A 23,230-nucleotide genomic window follows, 5' to 3' on the forward strand; every position below is an offset into this window, starting at 1 on the left:
GCCATTCTGACGGCCAGATAGAAACACCAGCTGCAATGTTGACATTTCAGTCTCCCAGGCAGCAATTGCAGGCCATAGGGTCGACTGTATGATTCTCTTCCTACACAAACACATACACATACACACACACACACACACACACACACACACACACACACACACACACACACACAAATGCACAAGCACACGCACACATGAACAGGGAAATGGACACAGTAGTAAGTAGGAAGCCCTGCACTTGGACCTGATCTTGAGATGCAGGCAGAGTATCTGTTGTTCCATCATCTTGGGAAATGGTCATGCAGTTGTTTGTCACATTAAGGAGGAGGACATCAAGGCCACAGCTAAGGCTGTGAGTGCAGTGTAATTAACCTGAGACCCCTTCGAGTGAACTGCTATCATCCACTGCTCTCCTCATCCTCTGGATGGACGGTCCAATTATTCACCACCTCAGCCAACCCTTGGTGTCTCCTGCGTATTTGCAATTGTAAAGGTGGGCCCTAGAGGTCAAGGTGTTTGGACCTAAGCCATCTGAGGGCAGAGCACTGGGAGGGTGTCCAGAAGCTCCTGGTTTGGTGCTGGGTCCTCATGCCTGGGACTTGAGTGGATTTTGTTCTTTGCCATCCTCTGTGTGTATCATTCCCTCTAATGGATGCTCTTTCTGTTCAAATCAGCCAACTCCACTTCCGCTGCTTCCCATCCAAAGCCCCTGACTGCACAGTTACCATGAATGGAGTCAGTGATCCAGGCCCAAGGGGAACTTCAGCACTGGAGCCTGAGGCACTCGGTGCCCAGGGACCATCTAGGGAAGAATGTGAAGTAGGAAACAGATGACAATTGACTAAGAAGTGAAATGTGTCTTTCCGATGAGAGGCTGAAAGGGGACCACGGCTCTGTGGACTGCTTCAGAGAAAGCAAGACTCTATTGCAGGCCACAGGGGAAGCCGGGACAAGGGACAGCTAGAGGGACAGTGAGAAGTCTTCAGCAGGGTTGTGGGCACTAAGGGACTCACTGAGCACTGTGGCCTCCTCAGGAGTGACAGGTGGTGTGGGGAGGTCTGCACACCCCATGCTCCTGCTCCTGTACAGGGAGAGCTTCCACTCAGACGCATGTGTGGATAAACGGAGAATCGATGCCCCTAGTGTGGACTCACACGGAGCCTTGTCACTTCTCCATGACAGAGATCTGAGGATGGTCCCTTAAAGTCTCCTCAGAACATTCTGTCAGATTTAGTCATCCACGTGAACAGGGGAGGAAGAAGGTGTCATTTTATCCACTATTGCTCTTCCCTCCATCATTGCTCACAGTCACTCCACACGCCCCAGAATCAGTCCTTACTCAGCCACTGTGTGTGACCCTGACCCCTGGAGGTGCCTGTGGACCCCTCTGGGTACAGCACTCACCGTATGTGTCATGGAATTGTAGGGGTTTGTCTGAATGGTAGTGGAAGCCACCAGGGAGGTGAAGCAGGTATTTCCCCAAATCTGTATTCTCAAGGACAAGAGGCCCCCTTGGAAAGTATTCAGGGGCAGTGCCACAGAAGAAATTTATGGAAGCTCTTGCAGGTCAAGGAGGGACCCAGAAGCAGATTGGGGGAGTTTTGCTGTCCAGCTATCTCTCTGTAGCCGGTCCTCACACCCTCCTTTGTACAGGTCCCTGAGCCTAGGCAATCTTGTTCTCCCATGATGGCTGAGGAATGCACCTGTGCCCAGCCAAGCAGACAGCTGTGGTTTTCGACCATCGTTCCAGAGAGGCCTGTAGATGGCAGAGACCAAAGGAAGTGCCTGAGTGAGGGCACAGGAAGACCATGGAATATTCAGTTCCCTCACACCACACAGAAGGTTCACAGTAAAGAGAAGCCAGGCATGGGGTCCCAGGCATCATCAGCCAACACTACAGAGGTTCAGTGTGTTATTGAAGGGATCCACCTTGGCTTGATGCAGCCATCTTGGGATGTTACCATCAAGAGTGGCCATGAGAAAACCCACCCTGCTTTCCCTCCATGGTCCCCCTGCCATGACAGCAGCACATGGGACTTTACCACAGGATCCCTGTGCTGCCAGCGTTAGAAATCGGCCTCACAGCCTAGGTGTCAGCGAGATAAGAACAGCCACTACCTGGCTCTGGCGAATGTCACCATTAGCCTACTCACCCCACAACCCTCCCTCTAAGTCCAGGCTGGCCCCCAGGTTTCCTGATTCCCTTGACCTTACATCAGCCATAGCTCCCCAATAAAGACTACAGTAGGTGGCACCCCAACACTTTCTATCCATTTCTTCTGTCCCATGCCATCTTCTCTCGTATGGTTGACTGTTTCATCCATTTTTCCTGAGCAGTAAGTGATTTTATTCAACCCATGTCTATAGAGCATAGGACAGTCAGAGCCAGGTGACCTGAGACATCGTGTTGACCAGCACCCCATTCCCAGCTCTGGAAGAAGCTGAGGCTCATGGGCTGCATCTTCTTTTTAAAATGAAATAACCTCAGCATCTTTTACAAAAGATACTTAATGCCATTTATTAACTTACTGTGTGCATATGTTTTGTAGGGGGTGGATAGGGTGCCATAGCCAGTTTAGGGGTGTCAGAGAACAGCTTGAGGAAGTCAGTGCTCCTCTTCCACCACGGGGTCCCCCAGAATCAAGTTCACATCACCATGTATAGAGGAAAGTGCCTTCATCCTTTGAGCCACCCTGCTAGGCCAAAAACATGTCTTGTGACACCCCCGTCCCCCCCCATTGGTTGACACTACACACCACTAATTGTTTGGTTTCTGATAATATCTGTCTGCACTCACCAGCCCCCAAAAGTGCTGTGGTGGAAAAACGGGCCAGCAAAGAACCAAGCGGAGCACAGAGAGCTGGAGCTCACGTAGATTTGTGCAATCTGGCCTGGACCCAGCTAGTGCTTTGCAAAGTCCAGCCTCAACCTGGTTTTCTTACTGCTTTTAGGGGCTGAACTACTGTGTTGAATTCGTTCCCCGTGCAGTCACCTGCAGAGGGCGCTCTTAGTGGAAATCCATTGCAGTCAGGCTTGCCTACAGAAGCAGGACTGACAAGGTTCCTGCAGTTTCTGCCATGTCTGCTGAAGAGATAGCTTTCCCAAGTGTTAGCCCTCCCGAGGTCAGGGGGAGTGAGGGTGCTGTTGGGGTTCAGCTGAGGCAAGCAGGAACACAAGTCTGAGGTTAGCACTGTATCCTAAGTGTGTCAGAAGTGAAATTTTAATTCATTTTATTTCTACTTAATCCTAGAGGCCTGGAGTAGGAATTGTTATTTAAGCTTCCAGTGTAAACAGAAGTGTGACTATACTAGGTGCACATTAGTGTAAACAGAAGTGTGACTACACCAGGTGCACATTAGTGTAGAAAGAAGTGTGACTACACTAGGTGCACATTAGTGTAAACAGAAGTGTGACTACACTAGGTGCACATTAGTGTAAACAGAAGTGTGACTACACTAGGTGCACATTAGTGTAAACAGAAGTGTGACTACACTAGGTGCACATTAGTGTAAACAGAAGTGTGACTACACCAGGTGCACATTAAAGGTGATAAATGTGTACCACATGTTTCTTTCTGACATTCACCACCACTGTCCCAGCACTGCACATGGGATCCATTTTAATTCCATTGGTCCTTTGGGTATCTAAACCCTGCCAAAGGCTCCCCCCACTCTGCTGTCACCACCACTGTCACCATCTGGAAGTCACGTTCTGATTGACAAAGTACAAGCGAATGCTACAACTCTGGGCGGGGGAGGGGTATTCTGACTGCTCAGGGAGTCAGGCTATACCCTGAGCTGCCAGGACAGCTCTGGTGGCTGGAACTGCAATGCGACAGCTCTGCTCTTGAGGGAAAGGTTTCCTGACTGATCGGGGAGTCAGGCTATACCTGGAGTTGGGGTGCAGTGGGGATGATCTCCCCACAGGATATAGCAACCCTGCTCCTCTCCTGGAGAGCTGCTACAGCTGAGCTTTGCTCAGCCCCCACTTCAGAGGGCTTCCCAGCAGAGCTCTGCTTCTCCTCCAGCCCAAGGTGTTCCTTCTTCTACTTCACTCTGCTAAAGGGGAAATCCCTGCAGAAATACAGCAATCCCCTCTGGCTCTGGCAAAATGTTGCTACTTTTTCTGTTCCACATTGCTCAGTCCCCTGAGGGATGGCTCAGCCAGGTTCTTCTGTTCTGCTCCAGCAAATGAAGATCTTCACACCCAAGGCTCTTATGAGAAAGAGATTTATTTGAGAAGGAGGAGGCCAGGAAGGTGGCTGCCTCTACCAGGGTGGAGAGAACAGCCAACAACTGAACAGGCAGGTGGTTTATATAGGGTTACTTAGGGGTGCAGTTTCTCTAGGGAGATTTTCTGCTCAGGGATTGGTTAGATTTTCCTGCTCAGGGATTCTTTAGTTTTCTTGGTCAAAGGCAGAGATGGCCCTGGTTTCAGAGCCAAACTGTGTTTCTTTCACTGGCCTTTCTTAGCTTTTAGGCTCTAATTCTAAGGCCAGGGCAGATTTCTTTCACGGTCTCTGATTCTAGGGCAAAGTGTGTTTCTTTGGAACTGGTCTCAGAGTCAGGCATGTTTCTTTGGATCTGGGTTCAGGGATAAAGTGTTTCTTTTATTGACTTGGGTCCCTGATCCAGACTGTGTTTGTTTCACTGGTTCTGGGTTCCAGGGTGAGGGTGGGTTTCTTTAGCTGGCCCCTCTACCCTACACCAAGCATGAGAGGGTGCTGATGCTGCTGGAGAGGAAGGTCTGTGGCTGACATCTCACCGTCCAGAGGGGAGGGGGATGGGAGAGCCGCTGTGTCTTCTCCATCTTCAATACTCTCACTCTGACTTTCCCCCGTTTTCAGCACCTCAGTTTCCCCACTGTTCTCATTGCTCCGGCTGCCCAGCCCTCTCTGTGTTTCAGTCCATTCCCCTGCTCTTGTCTCCTCTGCCCCTTTGCTTCAGACTCCAGCGGTTGTCTTCCCTTTGATCCACATGAACCCTGGGCTCAGACACCCAAATCCACACTGCTCAGTGTTTGGTTCCCAGACTTGCTCTCACCCTTCTCCCTCTAACAATATGGATCCACTGTTCCCCGCTCTGTCCGGCCATCTTTGTTCACCCTGTGCTGTCTGGGGACGTGTGGTCTGGCTGAGCTCTACAGACTTCTCAAGCTACCAGTCACCTGTCTTGTTGGTTCAGGCAGCCTTGACCTTTGCCCCCTTGTGTAGATAAATGGAGTCTGCTACAAGACTATACACATCCAATGCAAGGAAGGAATTCCCAGATGCTGCTCCTCTGACTCGGGCTCCTCTCTTCACTGACCAAGCAGTACCTTCAAAGGCATTCCACACCTGACAGGCACGTTGGGCGTTGAATCCTCCAGTGAAGATCCTTCCAGGATTCTGCCTTCAGCATCATCTGACAACTGGCTTGCTTTATCCACAGGAACTGGCACCACCAGTTACAGTAGCTGCTACTCCCAGCCTCAGCCTCACTCCTAAGAGCAGCAGACCTGATGTGAAGGGTCCCAGAATTATTCCAGCCATGTCTAGTCTTCCAGAGGAAGTGTCTATGGACTGGCCACCATGTTGGAGCTGGCACAGCCCCAGTGAATCTGTTTTATGTGGTCAGCAAGGGCTCGTAGTTTTCCTGATTGTCGCCTCAAGCTTCCTTTCAACCCAGGAAAAGCTTCTAAAAACCTCTTCCTGTCCTGTTCTTTTTGAAGGCTGTCATTGGCATGCACAGCCACGTGTGCTACATGCTCCTTCAGAGCATCAGGTACCACAGCTGCTTCCTCCAATGACAGAAGAGGTGAACCATGAGCATCACGTGGAACAAATTAAGTCCACACCTAAAGATTCAAGAGCATTTTAGACCCAGCTGTAGGAAATGCTAGGCCAGAAGTTTCCTGAATTTGGACAGTGCAGTAGGGGATGTATTTTCTTCTGGGGTCAGAACCTGGAGTTCCCTGAGATTCTCAGGTTGTGCAAATTGTCTTCAGACCACACTGCCTTTGGAAGCTGTCTCAATCCTCCTGAATTTCAGGGAGCTCAGCATAGAAGAGAGCAGCCACCTGAGAACTCTGCAGCGAAGACACTGTGTGGAGAGCACATCAAAGCTCAGCCCTGCTCACACATGGAGTATGAGATCGTAGCAGGGCTGATAATGTCCCTTGTTCTGTGCTAGGCCTCTTCTCTGTGCCATCAATTTTTCCCTCTCCTTCCAGCCCTGCTGTCCTCACCCTCTACCCACACCTCCTCTCTAGGTCACTCACAGTCTCTCCTGAGCCCTGGCTGTGACCCTGGCCCTGGTCTCTGGGCTTTGGGAAGGGTGCTGGCACTTGGGTTTCCATCCCTGACCTGTTGCTCACCCCAGGCTGTCATCACCACGTCCTTTCAGACTGAATTCCCATTCCTACTGAGCACACTGGGGCTCCAGATCTCAGTGAGGACAGTCAGGGTCACCCCAGCTCTGCAGTGGCACCGTGGGCTCTCTGCCTCCTCATCTCACACAAGGACCCTGCTGTTGTTCCAGCTCCTCAGATGGCAGGAAAGTGACTGAGACAGAACCTGGGGACATGTTGACCATGTCCACACTTCTGAATTGTCCCCTAATGAGTTCTTCAGTCTTTTCTGCTACAAGGAGATTTTTGATTCTGGTTTCTTTACATTAGACTTTCAAAGCTAACTTTGAGGAGCACCTATTGTGTGCTGACCATATTCTTTGCACTCCATGTGCATGATCCTGTTCTGCTTACACTAATTTCAATGGCAATGACACTAAGTCGGGAAGTGGTAACTAACTTGCCAAAGTCACATAACTAGCAGATGATAGAAGTGGTCCAGCCAGCTGTGGGCATTCCAGCCAAGACAGTGGCCTCCAGTCCTATTAGGATCCAAGGAAAAGTTGATCATTTGAAGTTGTGGCCATGAGAAGGGATTGAATGGGCACAAGGGAGAGATGAGGAACAAGGTTCTGGCATCTGGGCTGGGACCTGTGTGTAGCAAGGTAATAGCTAATACAGATGAAGGGAATATGGCACATGAGTGTGGACTCCCATGTTAGTGTTCATGGTTTCACTGGGAGGAGACCCTGATTGTGGACACTTGCTCTTGCTCTGACCCAACCAGGTTATTGATATTTGGATCAGTTTCTTAAGAATCTCATAACTGTAATTTCACTTGAGGTCTTTCTTTGGAATGGCATCATTGCCTACACTCTACATGGTACTCTGTGGGTAAGCAGTGCCCACAGCCACTTCTCTTCCTTCTGTATTTATTCTTTACTTTATGTCATGTGGATAGCAATGGAACAGGGCCACAAGATCACACTCTGATCAGCAGAGAGCAGAAAATTAACTCTACGCATCCATCCTGAAACTTGTCAGCATTCTTCAAAATTCTCCTACATTTTTTCCTTGCAGAGCACTAAACTCGTTATGGAGAACTATCAGGGCATAGGGCGAGGTATGAATGGTCATCATGATTGTCCACTTGGCTGAACTGCAGGACAATATGCAGGTTAATAGAGCTTGCCTCTGGTTGTGTCTGAATTTTCAGAGATTGCTTGGGGAAGGCTTGGACTTGAGTGGATAACTTAGTGAATAGTAACATTCTGAAAGGTCTATTAGGAAGTGGGGTATTCTTAGAGACATTGGGTCACTCTGAGCATGTCATAGACTGGTTCATTGTTGCCAGAGTTTTCCCGCCTTGCCCACAGTCAGGGCAAATCTTTGTCACCCGCCAGTCCCACAGCTGCTCAGATCCAACCAAGTAAACACAGAGACTTATATTGCTTACAAACTGTATGGCCGTGGCAGGCTTCTTGCTAACTGTTCTTTTATCTTAAATTAACCCATTTTTATAAATCTATACCTTGCCACGTGGCTGGTGGCTTACCAGCGTCTTCACATGCTGCTGGTCATGGCGGCAGCGGCTGGCAGTGTCTCCCTGCCTCAGCCTTCCGCTTCCCAGAATTCTCCTCTCTCCTTGTCCCACCTACTTCCTGCCTGGCCACTGGCCAATCAATGTTTTATTTATTGACCAATCAGAGCAATTTGACATACAGACCATCCCACAGCAGTTCATCTTGGTTGTGTCTCCTTCCTCTCACTCCTTGTCGCTTCCTGGCTGCCATGTGGTAAACTGCTTTCCTTTGCCATGCCTGCCCATTGAGCTTGACCTCAGCACACACTGCAACTCCACTGATCTGACTGTGTCATTTCCATGTGTTCACAGTAGTCCTTGATTATTCATCACAGATATGGGTTCATAGAGCCCTTGTCACATCAAGGTGAAGAATTTTCTATCACCAAAAAATAACACCCTGGTATAAAGCCCTCAGGATCCTGAACCTTCCCTATTCCCAAGGCAACTGCCCAACACTCCACTTCATCCATCATTTTTCATTTCATAGTTTATTTTCATAACAGAAATCACAGATGTTATAACCCATTACAATTGGCTCTGTTTTGACTAAGCACATGCCATTGACATCCATCTGCAATGGTGTGGGCACCATTAATTCTTCCTTTTCTGTGGTTCAGGAATCACAGCTCAACATGAGGACCCTCTTAGTCTTGCCCATATCCCAGGACACGCTCAGAGTGTCTGATCTGAATGCAGTATCCCTGCAGGGGCAGCAGCTGCAGGCACAGTCCTGTTGTCTATCATTAGTGTTTGGCAGGGATAGACCTGGTCACAGTTCCTCCTCTGCACTGTCCTTCTTTTACTCTGTCCATCTGTCATGTCCCTTTCAGGGTCATCTACTCATCTCTGAGCCTTTCCTGGTCTCCTTCTACAGACTTTTCTTTTGTTGAGAGCAACTTCAAAACCTGAGACACATGATTACATCAAATAAATTCATTTTAAGTTCTTTTTATATGAACCTCTTTTTAAAAAATATTCTGCTACCTACTAGGATATTTTACCACCCATAAAGTAACACTGTATCTATGAGATGTGACAACAGGCCATCTCCATTCTCCCTCCACACTCACCATGGCTTGTTTGTTTCCTTTGTAAGGCAAGGTCTGTTCCTAGTTTGGCAGAACTGTGGAGGTGAGGTGGCCCTGGACTGGAAGGGTGCAGGGATCTATCTGGACACTGGGCACTGGACACCTAGTGGTCATTCATTCAAAGGGCTGTGGTGCAGTGGTTCCCAGAGGCCTGAGAGCCTGGAGGAGTGCAAGGACAAAGGGACAAGCTCTTCAATAATTGATGTCCCAAAGGGCCAGACTGACAGTCAGGAAAGAGTACAGGGTTCAAGGTCAAGGGTGTGGTGAGCTCTGGTGATGGCTCTTGAGTTAGTTAAGGGACAGATGCTGAGCAGCTGGCACAGAGTTCACTAACCCAGCACATGGGCTCAACAGTAGAGAGGACTCAATGAACTTGGACACTAGGAGCAAGTTGCTAGGCAGCTCAGGACGCAGGTCACTTTCTTTCCTAAGTTTTTCCAGGACTCTGTTCTGTCCCTGCTCTGCACCCCAGGGAAATGGTTCTGTCCACATCCAGCTTTCCCTTAGGCAGACATTCCAGTCCAGGAAGGACAGAAGGGGCTGTGGAACACAAGAAAGTTCCTCTAGAGGACAAGACCTAGGCTATGCACAGGTCATCTGTCAGTCTCTATTGGTGAGAACTTGGGAGGAAGGCTCTTGAGCTGCAAGGGAGGCGGGGACACCACTCGGTGTTACAGCCTCAGGGGAGCATCTGCGGCCAGAAGGGGAGGGCAGCAAAGAGAAGGAAATGCTTCTTGTAAAATTTCAAATTTTCTTGTTAAACCACATGAAAGAAAATAGTTTTTAAAAGAGGAGATGATAAAAATCAGGAGGAAATGATCATCTTTCTATAGTCAACAATCTAGAAAACACAGGATATCATTTGCAGAAAACACACAAAGCATGACTAAGCCAGTGTTTAGAAATTTATTCTTCAAACGCTATGGACCAAGTGTAGTCTTTCACATGCATCACAGCAGATTTTAAACGTCAATAGGAATTAAACCATGTGATTTCCCCAGAATCTGGTAGCAGAGAGCAGAACTGACCAGCCAACCCTATCTCATCTATTTCCTTGTAGGATACATGGCTGGCACTAGGACCAAGAACTTGTAAATACCTTGCAGATGATATTCCCAGGGTCTGTTCCTTTCAACTCTCTGAGTATTTCCCCGAAAGACCCATCACTCCACGTGACCCAAATCATGAAAACAGAAATGGTGCTCTTTCCAGAGGCTAATTGCAGAATTTGGAAATACTTGGAAAAACAGAGAAGTAGGCAGATCTAGGAAGGAGAATAAGGCCTCTATGCAACCAATCAGAAAGCAGTATGAATGTTGGCAGCTCAGAGGACAGTGAGGATGGTGAGCCTCAGCTAGGAGCAGTGTGGTGGGCATGACTGAGGAGCAGCCATGCTGTGACTAAGTTGGATCATGCCTTGGATGTGCTCTGCAGCTTGGGAGCTTGGTCCTCATGTGGGATATTGGGAAGTTGTTGGAGCTAAGAAGTGGAGTCTATTCGGAGGTCCCAGGCCTGTCCCATCTGTTTTCTGGCTTCCTTTCTCTTAATGTGGCCTCCCCATCTAGCAGGCACTTCCACCATGGTGACATTGCTGTAGAGGGGATACAGACAGGGGCTATCAGTAGGTGTCTAGAGCATCCCCCATGCCCAATCCTCTGAGCTGCACTGAAGAAGAGGTCACTGAGTCAGGCTGTCAATGACCTGGATGAGCTCCTGCAACCTCTGCTCCAGGTGCTGAGCCTTCTGCCTTAGCTCTGCAGCGGACTCTGTCTTCGCACCCTCCTGCAAATGCTTTGACTCTTGTATAAGGCTGACCACATCCAGCACAAGGTAGAGACCTGCACTGACTGCACCTGTGATCCGTTCTCCTTTGGACATTGCCAGAGTAGTGCCTCTAAAGGGATTCTCTTCCTGTTTAGTGTTTCCAGCTGACACCCCTTCTGTGGTCATGTGACAGTTCGTATTAGTTTCTTGGGGAGAGTCAGCTTTGGTCAGTTTGATGGCATCAATGTACTTCTTCACGTCTTTCATTTTGTGGAAGGAATTCTTATATATGGAAATAAGCTTGTCTATGTTCTTCTCCAAAATTTTCTTAATGGTCTTCCCTGTGTCTTTGCTGGTTGGCACCTGCTGGCTGGCTTCAGCTTCCGCAAACTCTGTGCTGATCTTTTCCACAAGGCTTGTAGAATCACTAGTTACTCTTGCTGCCACCGCCAGTCCCAAGCCTGTGGCTGAAAGTCCCAGACTCACTCCTGGTGCCACGGGTGCCAGAGCGAGACCAAGGATGGTCAGGACTCCGGACACAGCATTGGCAGATTTGGCCACCACTTGTGTGATTGTGCAGCCTTTATGCACCTTGTCAATCTGGTCTGCAAGGGCGTGCAACTTCCTGATCTGCTGCTCAAGCTCCGGTTTCATCTGAAGATAAACGCTTAAAAGTCTTCTGTTCTGTTCATCGTTCTTTTTCCTGTGACAGGAGAGAACAACTGAGTGAGAAAGACAGCTTGTAGTTTAGATCTGTCCTGTGGAAAGCACAGAGCATCTGCTCTGAATGAAATGGCAGAGAGTGTTACAGTTGTACAGGATCTTTCTTATAGCTACAAGAACACTTGACACACCACAATGTCTTTAATTGTTTAAAAGACGGTGGGTTAAAACCCATCCTAATGTGTCTTTTTAAATTTTTCTTTTATGTTGTATGAGTATTTTGCCTGTGTGCACGTGTGTGAGTGTGTGTGTGTCTGTGTGTTTACCATGTGCATGCCTGTTGCCAGTGGAGGGTAAAGGAAGGCATCACATTCCTAAGACTGGCTTTAGATTCTGTTGTAATCCATCATGAGGGTCCTGGGTATTGAACATGGTTCCTCTGGAAGATCAACCAGAGTTAACCACTGAGACATCTCTAGTCCCTTAACATACCTCTCTATTGCTAGATATTTAATAAAGATGCCTTACCCTCCAGGTCAATGTTATCACAACTAAAATACTTCTCTGTAGGAACTCTAAACAAACACAGAAAAGTGGATTTAGAGGAAAATATAATAACACTTTGTTTTAGGAAAAGTTACTATTCCCTGAAGAGTTCACTGTCCTAAAGAAAAACCTTCTATGACCTCAGTTACTGAGACATGACCTATGTCCTGCTGGTTGGAGATGTCCATGTTTGTTGGAGGACTTGGGTTTTGAGAGACTGCAAAGTGCACATTCCTAAGAGGGAAACCCTTTATGGGAATTCTTTTTTCACTGCAGTGCTGTGTACATGTGTGATCTGGTGGGGCAGCTCACAGCTGAGATCCATCCACTCAAAACACAGCACAGAAGGTTCTTTTCCAGCTGTGAGCAGAAGACAAAGAAACCAGAGTGGATTCCTCATTGACATGTGTGTCCCATCCCCAAGAAATCTCTCTGTGCCTTTGCACCTGTTTTTGTAGCAGGTAAAACTGAGCGGAGAGTTCAGAACACATAGGTTCCCTAGACTCCCCAGCAGGATTGGTCAGCCTGAAAAAGACAATGTGTGGTGGGATTTTGCTGTCATTTCTGACCTGCAGAGGAACCAGACACTAAAAGCATGGACTCCAGGTGGGAGGCAGACCCTGGTTCCCTCTGGGTCTGTGTGTGTCATTAAGGACCAACACTCTTCTGGACACTGAGGCTTACGTTGACAAACATTTTCCTAGAGTAAATGTACTTATTTCTAAACAGCTTCCAGAGTGTGGATCTGTCTTGGCTTTCCATGCTTTTCCTGTGTATGGTGGGTGTGCCCTGTCCAGGCTTGTCAAGAATCCTGCCAGGTTGTGAGACTGCCCTACCTTCGGTACTCAGTACTCAATCAGGTTCCTGTGTCTAACTTCCGCAGTCTTAGGCCTTGACTCCCCTCAGGAGGATTCCTGAGGTCAGCTGCCCAGTGCCCCTACTCTCTGCTGTCTACTGCCCCTCACTCAGCTTGTCCTCTAGAGTCCCCAGCTGAATGTATATCCAGAACTGTTCTGTCTCTTTCCTTAGAGCAACTGTCCTGAACAACATCTTCCTGACTGTTAACTTATATCAGAATAATTGTTCCTTCCCATGGGAGCTTTCTTGGTGTGTGACACTCCATGTGAACTCTCACAAGACTGCACGTACCCTGAGGACAACAGTAGAATCTCCCTGAAATCCCTTGAAGAGGACTGTGGATGTGGCTAAGTTGGTAGAGTGTTTGCCATGCAAACACATGGAGCTCAATTCAGTCTTCCAGAGTCCACACAGAGAACCCAGGTGCTTGACATGGCCTTAATTCCTGCTTGGGGATGCAGAGTCATGGGGATCCTTGGTATTCTCTGGCCAGCTGGTCTAGACAAATTGCTGATGTCCAAGTAAATAAAGGGAATTGTTTTTCGAAGGGCTGGAGAGATGGCTCCTCCATTCAGACCGTGTCTCTTCCAGAAAATGTGAGTTTGGTTCCCAGCCCCCACGATTTGTGGCTCAGTGCTCAAGGGAGTCTGATGTCCTCTTTTGACCTTTATTGATAATACTGTGGATTAGGGACCTCACTCAGGCCCTTAATTAATTTCGATACTTTGTTCCCTTAAAGTCTCAATGTCTAAATACAGTCACTTGGGCATAGGACTTTCCCAAACTAGTTTAGGGACACAACTCAGTCCTTACCGCTAGTGACACCATTAAAATATCTCATGTGGGAGTTGGGGATTTATTTATTTATTTGTTTGAGACAGGGTTTCTCTGTGTAGCTTTGTGCCTTTCCTGGAACTCACTTGGTAGCCCAGGCTGGCCTCGAACTCACAGAGATTTGCCTGGCTCTGCCTCCCGAGAGCTGGGATTAAAGGTGTGCACCACCACCACCCAGCTAAGTTGGGGATTTAGCTCAGTGGTAGACAGCTTGCCTATCAACTGCAGGCCATGGGTTTGGACCTAAGCTCTGTAAAATAAATCTCGTGGCAGGTGCTCAGAAACACATCTGTACAGCTGGTCTCTGATGCCATTCAAGCTGTTATGCACTGTCCCCCAATCTTGTTCATTTCTTTTTCCCAACTAGAGAGAAAAAGCTTCATTGAATCTATGGATGCATACCTCCCTGTCTTCTCCTGCAGGCCCTTCTGGAGTTGTCTTCATCAACTTTTAATGAACACCTGCTTTGTTCTGGGCACTTCCTTTGTGCTGGCCTGTGTCTGGAGGCCTTCCGAAAATTTTCCCTTAAAGCCCTAGATGCAGCCTGAGGATGTGACTAAGTTGGTAATGTGTTTGCCATGCAAAGTAGACATGAGTTCTGTCTTGCAATGGTCACATAGAAAAGCCAGGTGTAACATTTTTTTTTTTAAATCATACTACAATTAATCTGATACCCAAACCACACCAAGATGCAACCAAGAAAGAAAAACAGACCAATCTCTCTCATGAACATTGTTGCAAAAACACTCAATAAAATACTGGCAAACCAAATCAAGAACATCTCAAAACAAAATCATCCACCATGATCTACTATGCTCCCTCCCAGTGATACAGGGATGGCTCCACATATGAAAGCCTGTCAATGTGTTCTACCATATAAACAAAATGAAAAAAAAAAACCATATGATCATCTCATTAGATGCTGACAAAGCCTTTGATAAAATCCAACACCCCTTCATGATAAAGGTCTTGGAGGGATCAGGGATACAAGGAACATACCTATATGTAATATACGTCATACACAGCAAGCCGACAATCAACATCAAAATAATTGGAGAGGAAGTGAACGAAGCTGCTACTTTCACAACCTGGAGTTTCAGGTCCTTCATGCTCCTTTTGCCCCAGACGTACTCAACCACAGACTCAATGAAGCCTCTTCTCTCTAGATGGGAAGGAAAAGGAATATGGTTAGAGGGCTGTGCATTGGCGCTTAAATGGCTTTGGGAACTAGCTTTGTAAATGTGGTTCTGAGCATCTGTCCCTTGAGGTAAATTTTGATGTCACTAGTGGAAGGAGCTGAGTTGTGTCCATTAACTCATTTGTAAAAGCTCTAACCACTAGTGACTGTATTTTTTAGATAGACCTGCTAAGGAACCAAGTGAGGTTGTGAGTGAGGTCCCTAATCCATAGCATTAGGGTCCTTATAGCAGCCAGAAAAATCTCCCTCCCACCCTTTTATGGTGCTATTTTATTTGTGCTGAAATGTGATTTTATTTGTATGTTAATAAATAAAGTTGCCTGGGATTCAGAGCTAATAGCAAGCTGTAGCAGAAGTCTGGCAGTATTAGCACACACCCTTAATCCCGACACATGACAGGCAGATCTCTGTGTGTTCATGGATACAACCAGCATGGAGACACAAGCCTTTAATCTCAATACCAACCATAGAAGACCTGGAGGTCTGTATAGACAGGCAGTGATGAGGAGGTCATCTGGTTGGGTTTACAACCAATGAGAAAGCAGAACAGAAAGTCAATAAAAAGACAGACACACGGGAAGTAGGTCTCTTCCTGAGGGGAAGGATGGCAGCGGCAGTGAAGGGTAAGAAAGGATTTTTAGTATCAGCTCTTAGCTACTGCTCTGACCTCTGGAGCTTTTAACTCTGCATTTGGCTCTGTGTTTCTTATTAATAAGACTGTTACATCTACACCCTTTCCCCACTTCTCTATCTCCCCCCTCCTTTCTCTCTTTTCCTGCCTCTCTTCTTCCCTCCAGACACATAAGAGAGTCCATGGGCCAGCACAGGGTACAGGCTCCTTCTGTCCACCAGGAAGACAGAGCTCTCCAGTGCCAAATATCACACTTGGATTGTGGATATCGGATTCTAGGGCAGTGAGAAATGACACCTTTTCTTTTTAAGTCTCCTACCCAGTGTCACTTGGAGATGTCATCCTGAGAAGATCAATATACCAGGGAGGTGTCATGGTGTTTTGCAGAGATGTGTATCGTTTTTAACTCAGAACAAGTAGGAGGTGAGTCCCTCATCCCCATGAAGAAGGAGATTCTAGAAATGGCTTCCATTTACTGGGTGCTTGTGGCATGGACCTTGAATGTGACTTTTTTCCTTGATTTTTATTTTATGTATAGGAATATTTGCCTGCTTGTATGCATGTCTACGCACCGTGCGTGTGTGTGTGTGTGTGTGTGTGTGTGTGTGTGTGTGCGTGCGTGCGTGCGTGCGTGCGTGCGTGCGTGTGTGTGTGTGTGTGTGTGTGTTGGCCAAGGAAGGCCTTGGGTCCCCTGGAGTGGCAGTTACAGACTGTTGTGAACCTGATATGGGTGTTGGGAACTGAAGCCTGGTCCTCTGCAAGAGCAACAAGTGCTCTTAACCATTGATCCACTCCAGCCTCAAATGTGACTTTTGACACTGGAATGGTTAGTTATTAATCCCCAGTTTCAATCCACTGGATTAATAAATATCTTAGAGATCAGTAGCCCTTATCTGGGTGGTTTGTGAGGGGGCTCCCAGGTATAAGTAGAGCATAATTGCTCTGAGCTAATGAGTGGTTCAAAGACTGAGCAGAGGCACCATGGGAAGTGGAGCCTGGATAAAGTCAGGAGGGCACTTGGGATGTGTCTTTGGGGCTGATGGGCATCTTGTCTTGGCCCTTTCATGTTACCGCTTTTTTGTGCCATGATGTGAGCTCTCCCCCTGCTTCCCTTCAAGGATGGACCATAATGTGAAAAATGATAATAAATGTGCAATATTATAAGCAAAATAATGTTTTCATTAGTTACAACAACGACAAAGGTGAGTAATACCAGTTTAGAAACTGACTCATAATTAATCAACAAACGAATGGTCCACAGAGCCGATAGAAGAATCTTAAAAAGGAAATGCAGCCGGACACAGTGGTGCACGCCTTTCATCCCAGTACTCGGGAGACTGAGGCAGGCCTGTGAGTTCCTGGTCCCGCCGGTCTACGTAGTGAGCTCCAGGAGAGCTCCAGCTACAATGTCAGACCCTGTCTTGAAAAAAAAAACATTAAAAGGAAATGGAATTGACAACACCAGAGGAAACAGCAGAGGAAGAGTGAATATTCGTGGATTATTCTATGCATGTCCATACACGCACACACATACATGCAAACACTCAACTCATTCAGAGTCTAAATCTTTCACAATATTTTTAAGTGACTTTAAATTTTCATTTTCAACTGTCCTATTGTAATTGTATGTATATATGTAACACAGTATGATATTTCATGGAAAATTAGTATGTTATTAGTTCAAACTTTTGTCATTCAGCTAAGAATGTTCAAAATAGGGCTAGAGAGATGGTTTAGTAGTTAAGGGCCCTGGCTGTTCTTCCAGAGGACCCAGGTTCAATTCCCATCACTCATAGGTGTCTCATAACTGTAACTACAGCATTATGATATCCAAACCTCTCATATAGATATACATTCAGGAAAAATCCAAGTTCACATAAAATGAAAATAAACAAATCACTAAAGAAATAATATTAAAAATTAAGTTCTCACTATCACTATTATCTACTCTGAAATGTTCAATTAATTAGCTACTCTAAAATATTCAATTAATTAGCATTTATAACCTGTGAGAAATGGAATCCTGAAATGATGGTGCAGACCCATAATCCCAGCACATCGAAGATGAGGTAGAAAGACTGTGAGTTTGAGGACAGCTTGGGTGACATACAAGACTTTGTTTGAGGGAAAGAGAAGAGAGAGGGAGGACAGAGAGAGAGGAGGAGGGACAGATGCAAAAGGAAGAAGAAGAAAGGAGGAGGCATCCAGAGGCAGTCCCAGCAGTCCAGGCATTTATTCACGATGGCAGCAGAACAGGGGCGCTTTCCATGAAATGAGACCAACAGTGTAATGGCCGCAAATATTCTCAGGTCCCTTGAGGTCAGGTTCCAGCCCAAGTGAGTTGCCCACAATGAGTGTTCTCAGGGATGTGGAGGTTTTCGTATTAAGAGGAAGGGAGTGAGTACGAGTTATTTGTAACATGCCTGGTGGGTGTGCCTCTTACATTTGAAAATGACATTTCAAATGTCACACTACTAAAATCAACTGTCAGTGAAGAGGATTCCTGCTGTGATGGACATGCCAAGATTGGCAGCATATGGAGGTTGCTGGTAGGTGGGACCCTCCACGCTGACCTGTGATTTCATCATGTGTCAGGGACTGATACCCCAGCACCTGTCAAGGTTTTTCAGACTGCCATATTCAGTAAAAGGGAACATTTACCCCGAGGAATCCACATGCTCTCTACTTTCCTCAAGAATACAGGGCTTGTTGGGTTCTCTGAGCTCCCTGCTTCTAAACTTTCCTCCCTTCCTTGTTCTGTTGAGTGTTTTTTCTGTCTTATTAACATCTGTTTATTGTCCATAGTGAAGAGTTTCAAAATGCCACTTTCATTCAAGTTTATCATGTCCATGGACTGTTTTCAGTCTGTACCATCTCCTGTTACTAGTCTGCCTTTGGCTAAATAATCCCATTACTACTTTCATGCTGTGTGTGTGTGTGTGTGTGTGTGTGTGTGTGTGTGTGTGTGTGTGTGTGTGTGTGTGATCTAGGTTCCACATTTGAAAGAAAACACTCAATATTTGTCCTCTAAGTCTGACTTATTTTGGTCAAAACGATGACCCACAGCGTTCCATCCATTTTCCTGCAGACAACATACTTTCATTCATCTTTAAGGCTGAATGAAATTCCATAGTTAGTACATCACATTGTCTTTATGCATCCATCTGTGGATGTGCAAGATTGCTCCTTCCATATCTTAGTTACTGTGAATCACACTGATAAACCAGGATGCACCAGCACCCCTCTAACACACTGATGGAGGTTCCCTTGGGTGTTCACCCTTGAGCTGGGTAACTGGGTCTTATGGAAGTTCTATTTTCATATTTTTGAGGAATCTCCATACTGATTTCCACAGTGGCCAGACGAACTTACATTCCCATGACGAACACGTGTCCCTCTCCCTGGCTATCTGTTGCCTATTTCCTTAATGAGAGCCGTGCTGACTGAGGACACGTCTCTGCAGTTTTTTCTCTCTCATTCGTCAACACGACTGCTGTGCTGTGTGGGTTGGCCAAGTGCTGAGCAAATGACCTGACTGCCTAAGCAGCAGAGGTGGGGAGGAAGCCAGTGAACAGAGGGCTTGGAGATTGGTGTGGATCCAAGGCTGGTGTAGGGTGTTCCTGGGCAGAGTCACTCCAGAGTGGAGGATTCTATTTCCTGTTCCTCAAGCCCCGGGTTTCTGTATCAACTTCAGATTTTTTTTCACATGACAAAATAACAAAAACATAAACAAACAAACAAACAAACAAACAAACAAACAAACAAACAAAAAACCAGGCCTTTCTTGAGGTAGGCACACCTGTAAGCAAGCTCTGGTCCTCGCTGTGAAGGGCAGGTGCCCTAATACAGCTTTTGGATGGGGATTGGGTTGCTTGGAATTAATAAGACTGGTTACCTGGGGAGCCCATGGCAGCTGCTGGGTCTTGGTGTCACTCAGGGAATCCTGACAGGTTTTCTTTACAGCTCACTAGGCATCCAGGTACAGGAGGAAAAACAACCTGTGGGACAGAATGGGGACAGGTGCTGTGAAGAGGGATCTGGTGACCCACAGTTCTCTCAATGGTGAATGCAAAGGGCCAGAAGAACTTGACCAAAGCATGTCTGCTCCCCTGTCTCTGTGACTCTGTCATTTAAAGAACTCAATCTGTGGCTCCAGCCCTGCTGCCCTCTCACTTTCAGATGAAAAGCTTTACTATCTTAAAAACACAACCGCATTCCCTCCTCTTTATATTACACGTGTGCATCATTGTATGTGTGTGTATGTTATAAATGCTTCTTCTGTTTCCACAGCACTGCCTTGTGCCAAGTACCAGGTCCTCATTCTAGGAAGCTCATGGGGTCCTTTGTGATTCCCAGGGACCACACCCTCCTTCTTTCTGTGATTTCCTTGTCCTGTCAGGACCTGGAGTCCTACCTGGCCCTGGTCCTGCTGTGTGCTGCCTTTGACATCTGCTCTTCTCCCTGACTCCTGGACCTTGTGCTGTTCCTAATTATTATGCAAATGTAATGCAAAGAATGTTCTTTCTGCCTGTTAGTGCCCGCATTTGAGATTATTTCCTTATGCTATTTGTAGAAGTAGAAGGACTGGACAAAAGGGTGTTAACATCTAACACAGGCACTGTGTGAGGATGCTCATTCCTTCCTCTGACCAGTCCTCAGTATCTTCATAAAGACACACAATCTGCACTGAGATTGCCTGAAGCTGAGGAAGGAATGAAAACATGTTTGGCAGTGTGGGTCGGAGGCATCAGCTCCTCCTGGGACCTGACCAGGATGAGAGTGAACGACCTGTTGATATGGTGAGAGCTGAAGATAATGGTGGCTCACTCTCAGGACTGCCCTCTGCCCTTGTAACTGATGACATCTCTCTGAGGTCTCCTGGTCAAGTTTGGGTGTCCTGTGCATACACTGAGCCCCCATAAGTTCTATGGTCTTCTCTGAGGTGTCCCTCATCCTGTCTTGTGCTTAGAGCAGATGGAAAGGGGGAGCGGCCCGACTCCAATCTGCCTGCAAGGTCAGCTTCATTGCTACTGTATGACCTGAGGCAGATGCCCAACCTTGCTGAATTTATCAGCAAAATGGGTCCATAATCCTCTTTCAGAGTGGCTGTGTGGGTATGCAGGTGTGAGAGCTAGAGATTCCCCAACTTACCAGCAATCTTCAACAGGTATCAGTGGAAGTATTAAGGCAACTTGACATAGTTAAAAGGGGGGGGGGTTATTTTGTAGTGTAACTTACAAGTAAAGGGATAGGTTACAGGGTCCTGGAGAGGTGAAGTGCCGTCCAGCGGTGTTCTCTGGAGAACTCTGCTCCGTCTACCTCCAGCGTCCAGAATCCAGGAACCAAGAGACCGGCACATCTGAATCTCGGGTCTTAAGGGCTCCTGTCTCAGCCCCGCCTCGTAGGTGTGATAGTTACCTCAAGCCTCAATGTGGGTAGTACTTCTAGGTCAAAGGTGGAACAGCTACCCACTACAAACAGCCAGAGTTTGGATAGGACTGGACAGTCCTTAGCTGTGTGGGCACTGTGACCAGCTGTGCATCCAAGTGATAACAGAACACAGTGTCCTGCTGATATACCCAGACTAGAAAGAGAAAGCGAAAGCCCCGCTTCCAAGGAACTCTCCACTGACACTACACATGAAACTTGTTGCTTGCTGGATGCTACCCTCATCCCAAGCTCCCTGCTGACCCCACTCAAAGGCATGAACTTGAACTTGTCATTTTAGGTTCTTCTGGCTGAGCCCATTTCAAATGAGGTCTCTGTGGTCTGGAGGGAAAAGACCTGCCACCACAGACTAGGGGACACTCCACAGATCACTCCCTGTACCCCATGGGCTCTGTTCATGCCCCACTTCCCCAACTGCAGCCTCAGCACCATCCCCACCTCCTTGGCCCTGTTGATGCCGACTGTGGTGCTGCCGAGGATGAGGTGCAGGGCACATGGACATCTGCTCTCCTGGGTTCTCCTTCCAGGAGCTCCTGCTCTGAATCATTAAGTATCACATCCTTTCAGTGTAACAGACCCCAAACCTTTGTAGGCCCCCAGACCTTAGCACAACTGACTCCATGATGGAAGCACCGTTAAGGCCCACAAACTCAGCACATAGACAGCACCACCTGACAAAATGAATACAAAGTGCTAATCCATCAAAGTCCATGGTTCTCCCAGAAGTCTCTGGATGTGCTAACCTTGCTTTTTAGCATCTGAAGATCTGCTGCTGGTTAACTGTTCTTGTTACCTGAAGAATATCAACCCAGGATATGGGTTTTGTGCTTAAAGCTCACCCTGGGAAAGGATCAGGGCTACACTGGCATTCTGAACACTGGTGTAGTAACTGGCGGGCTAACAAAGACTTTCTATTGGCTTAAACCCATGTCTGAGTAGTCTTCTCTGGTGGAGACCCCACAACATTTCTGGAGATCCCTAGAGACACTGGGGTCTTAGAGTGGGAAAGAGTGCAGTGGTCTAGGGGCTTGAAGGGGATTGGAAACCTAAGATGTTCCAGGTCTCCAGAATTCCTTTTGATGAATCCCTGCCTAATGCTTTGGAGGGGTCTGACACCTCCACCAGAAAAGGAAACACACTAGAATGTTACCCTGGGGGTAAGTCTGGTTAAGGTAAGTCCTTCTGTTTAGGACACAAGGAGAGGCCTGACATGGTCACTGATCAGGGTCCAGGATCTGAGTGAGACATCACCAGACTTCTCTGGGCTGCTCAGGTGTATGAACGTGTGGCGGCCAACACTGGTTGTCTTTATTGTGTGTCTCTCTATTTGTTTCTGTCAGTTCTATTTCCCTGTATTGACCTGACCAATGGCTTTCTCTGGTGTGAGACACTCACCAATCCCTGCTTATGACCTGTGCCCTCCTGTTGGGGACCTGAATCCTTTTTGGTTTTGCTAGTGTAAGGATTATGTCCTTCATTACATCACCAGCCTAAAAATTAATTAATTAATTAATTTACTCCCAGTCTAAAAACCGGGCGTTCCCTCTAAGCGTTCTCTCCTTCCATACTCCCCCCTCCACGCAGTCTTCTCTCTCTCTCTCTCTCTCTCTCTCTCTCTCTCTCTCTCTCTCTCTCTCTCCCTATCTCTCCCAATAAAGCTCTAGAAAGGTAACTATGGCTCGTGACTCTTCCATCACTGATACATCCAGCACTCTGTTTCATTGGCAAGGCCACTGCAGGTGGTGGCCAGCCACAAGCGCCATCGCTAAAATAACACTTGGTGCCGTTTGGTGCAGTTCAGACTCGGATAGACCACAGAGGACCTGCTGTGACCTCTGCCACCTGCCGCCTCCTACCCTATCCAGTGAGTCCTGGAGACCACGATGCACATGTGTCCCTCGCCTCTGCTGGACTCCCACACAGCTACCACTACTGCTACCGCCATGATTCACCACAGTGAGTCTGCCGTTCTCGAGGCTGTAGTCTGACCTATATTCTTTGTGACGGACACCCCAGGGTTTGTCCTCGGGTGTGCTGCCAACGGCAGGCACATTTTTGCTCCTGAGGAGGAGGTAAATGGTTTCTCGGATTCACTGTGGACCAACTGCAGCACAGCCGCATCCCTTCCCATCCCTTGACGAAGAGGACGGGTAACTTGAGCTGATTCTTAGATCTCTCTTCACTCCTTGGGGATGCCCGAGATTGGAGTCTGATCGTGGTTTGTTATTTTAATTTTTCATTTTTTTCTTGGCTACAGCCATGGGACAAAGGAGCGGATACGTTTACCA

The 23,230-nt window shown here is 47.3% G+C and overlaps 1 protein-coding gene across 1 annotated transcript; it reads right to left on the bottom strand.

Annotated features, from left to right (window-relative positions):
* Positions 1–9,739: 9,739 nt before the first annotated feature.
* Positions 9,740–22,901, bottom strand: LOC121826272 (apolipoprotein L3-like). The gene is made up of 4 exons (XM_076556217.1): positions 20,733–22,901; positions 19,390–19,492; positions 14,665–14,827; positions 9,740–11,467 (listed from the first exon to the last, which is right to left on the bottom strand). The coding sequence occupies exons 2-4, from the start codon at positions 19,400–19,402 to the stop codon at positions 10,678–10,680; spliced, it is 966 nt and encodes a 321-aa protein (XP_076412332.1). The 5' UTR covers positions 19,403–19,492; positions 20,733–22,901; the 3' UTR covers positions 9,740–10,677.
* Positions 22,902–23,230: the final 329 nt, after the last annotated feature.

The sequence above is a fragment of the Peromyscus maniculatus genome, chromosome 20 (assembly GCF_049852395.1).
Source record: "Peromyscus maniculatus bairdii isolate BWxNUB_F1_BW_parent chromosome 20, HU_Pman_BW_mat_3.1, whole genome shotgun sequence".
NCBI classification, from domain to species: Eukaryota; Metazoa; Chordata; class Mammalia; order Rodentia; family Cricetidae; genus Peromyscus; species Peromyscus maniculatus.

Coding starts and splice junctions, on each gene's coding strand:
- LOC121826272 (XM_076556217.1), bottom strand. Junction 11,468..14,664: donor ATGACGTATATTACATATAG/GTATGTTCCTTG, acceptor CTCCTGTCACAG/GAAAAAGAACGATGAACAGA.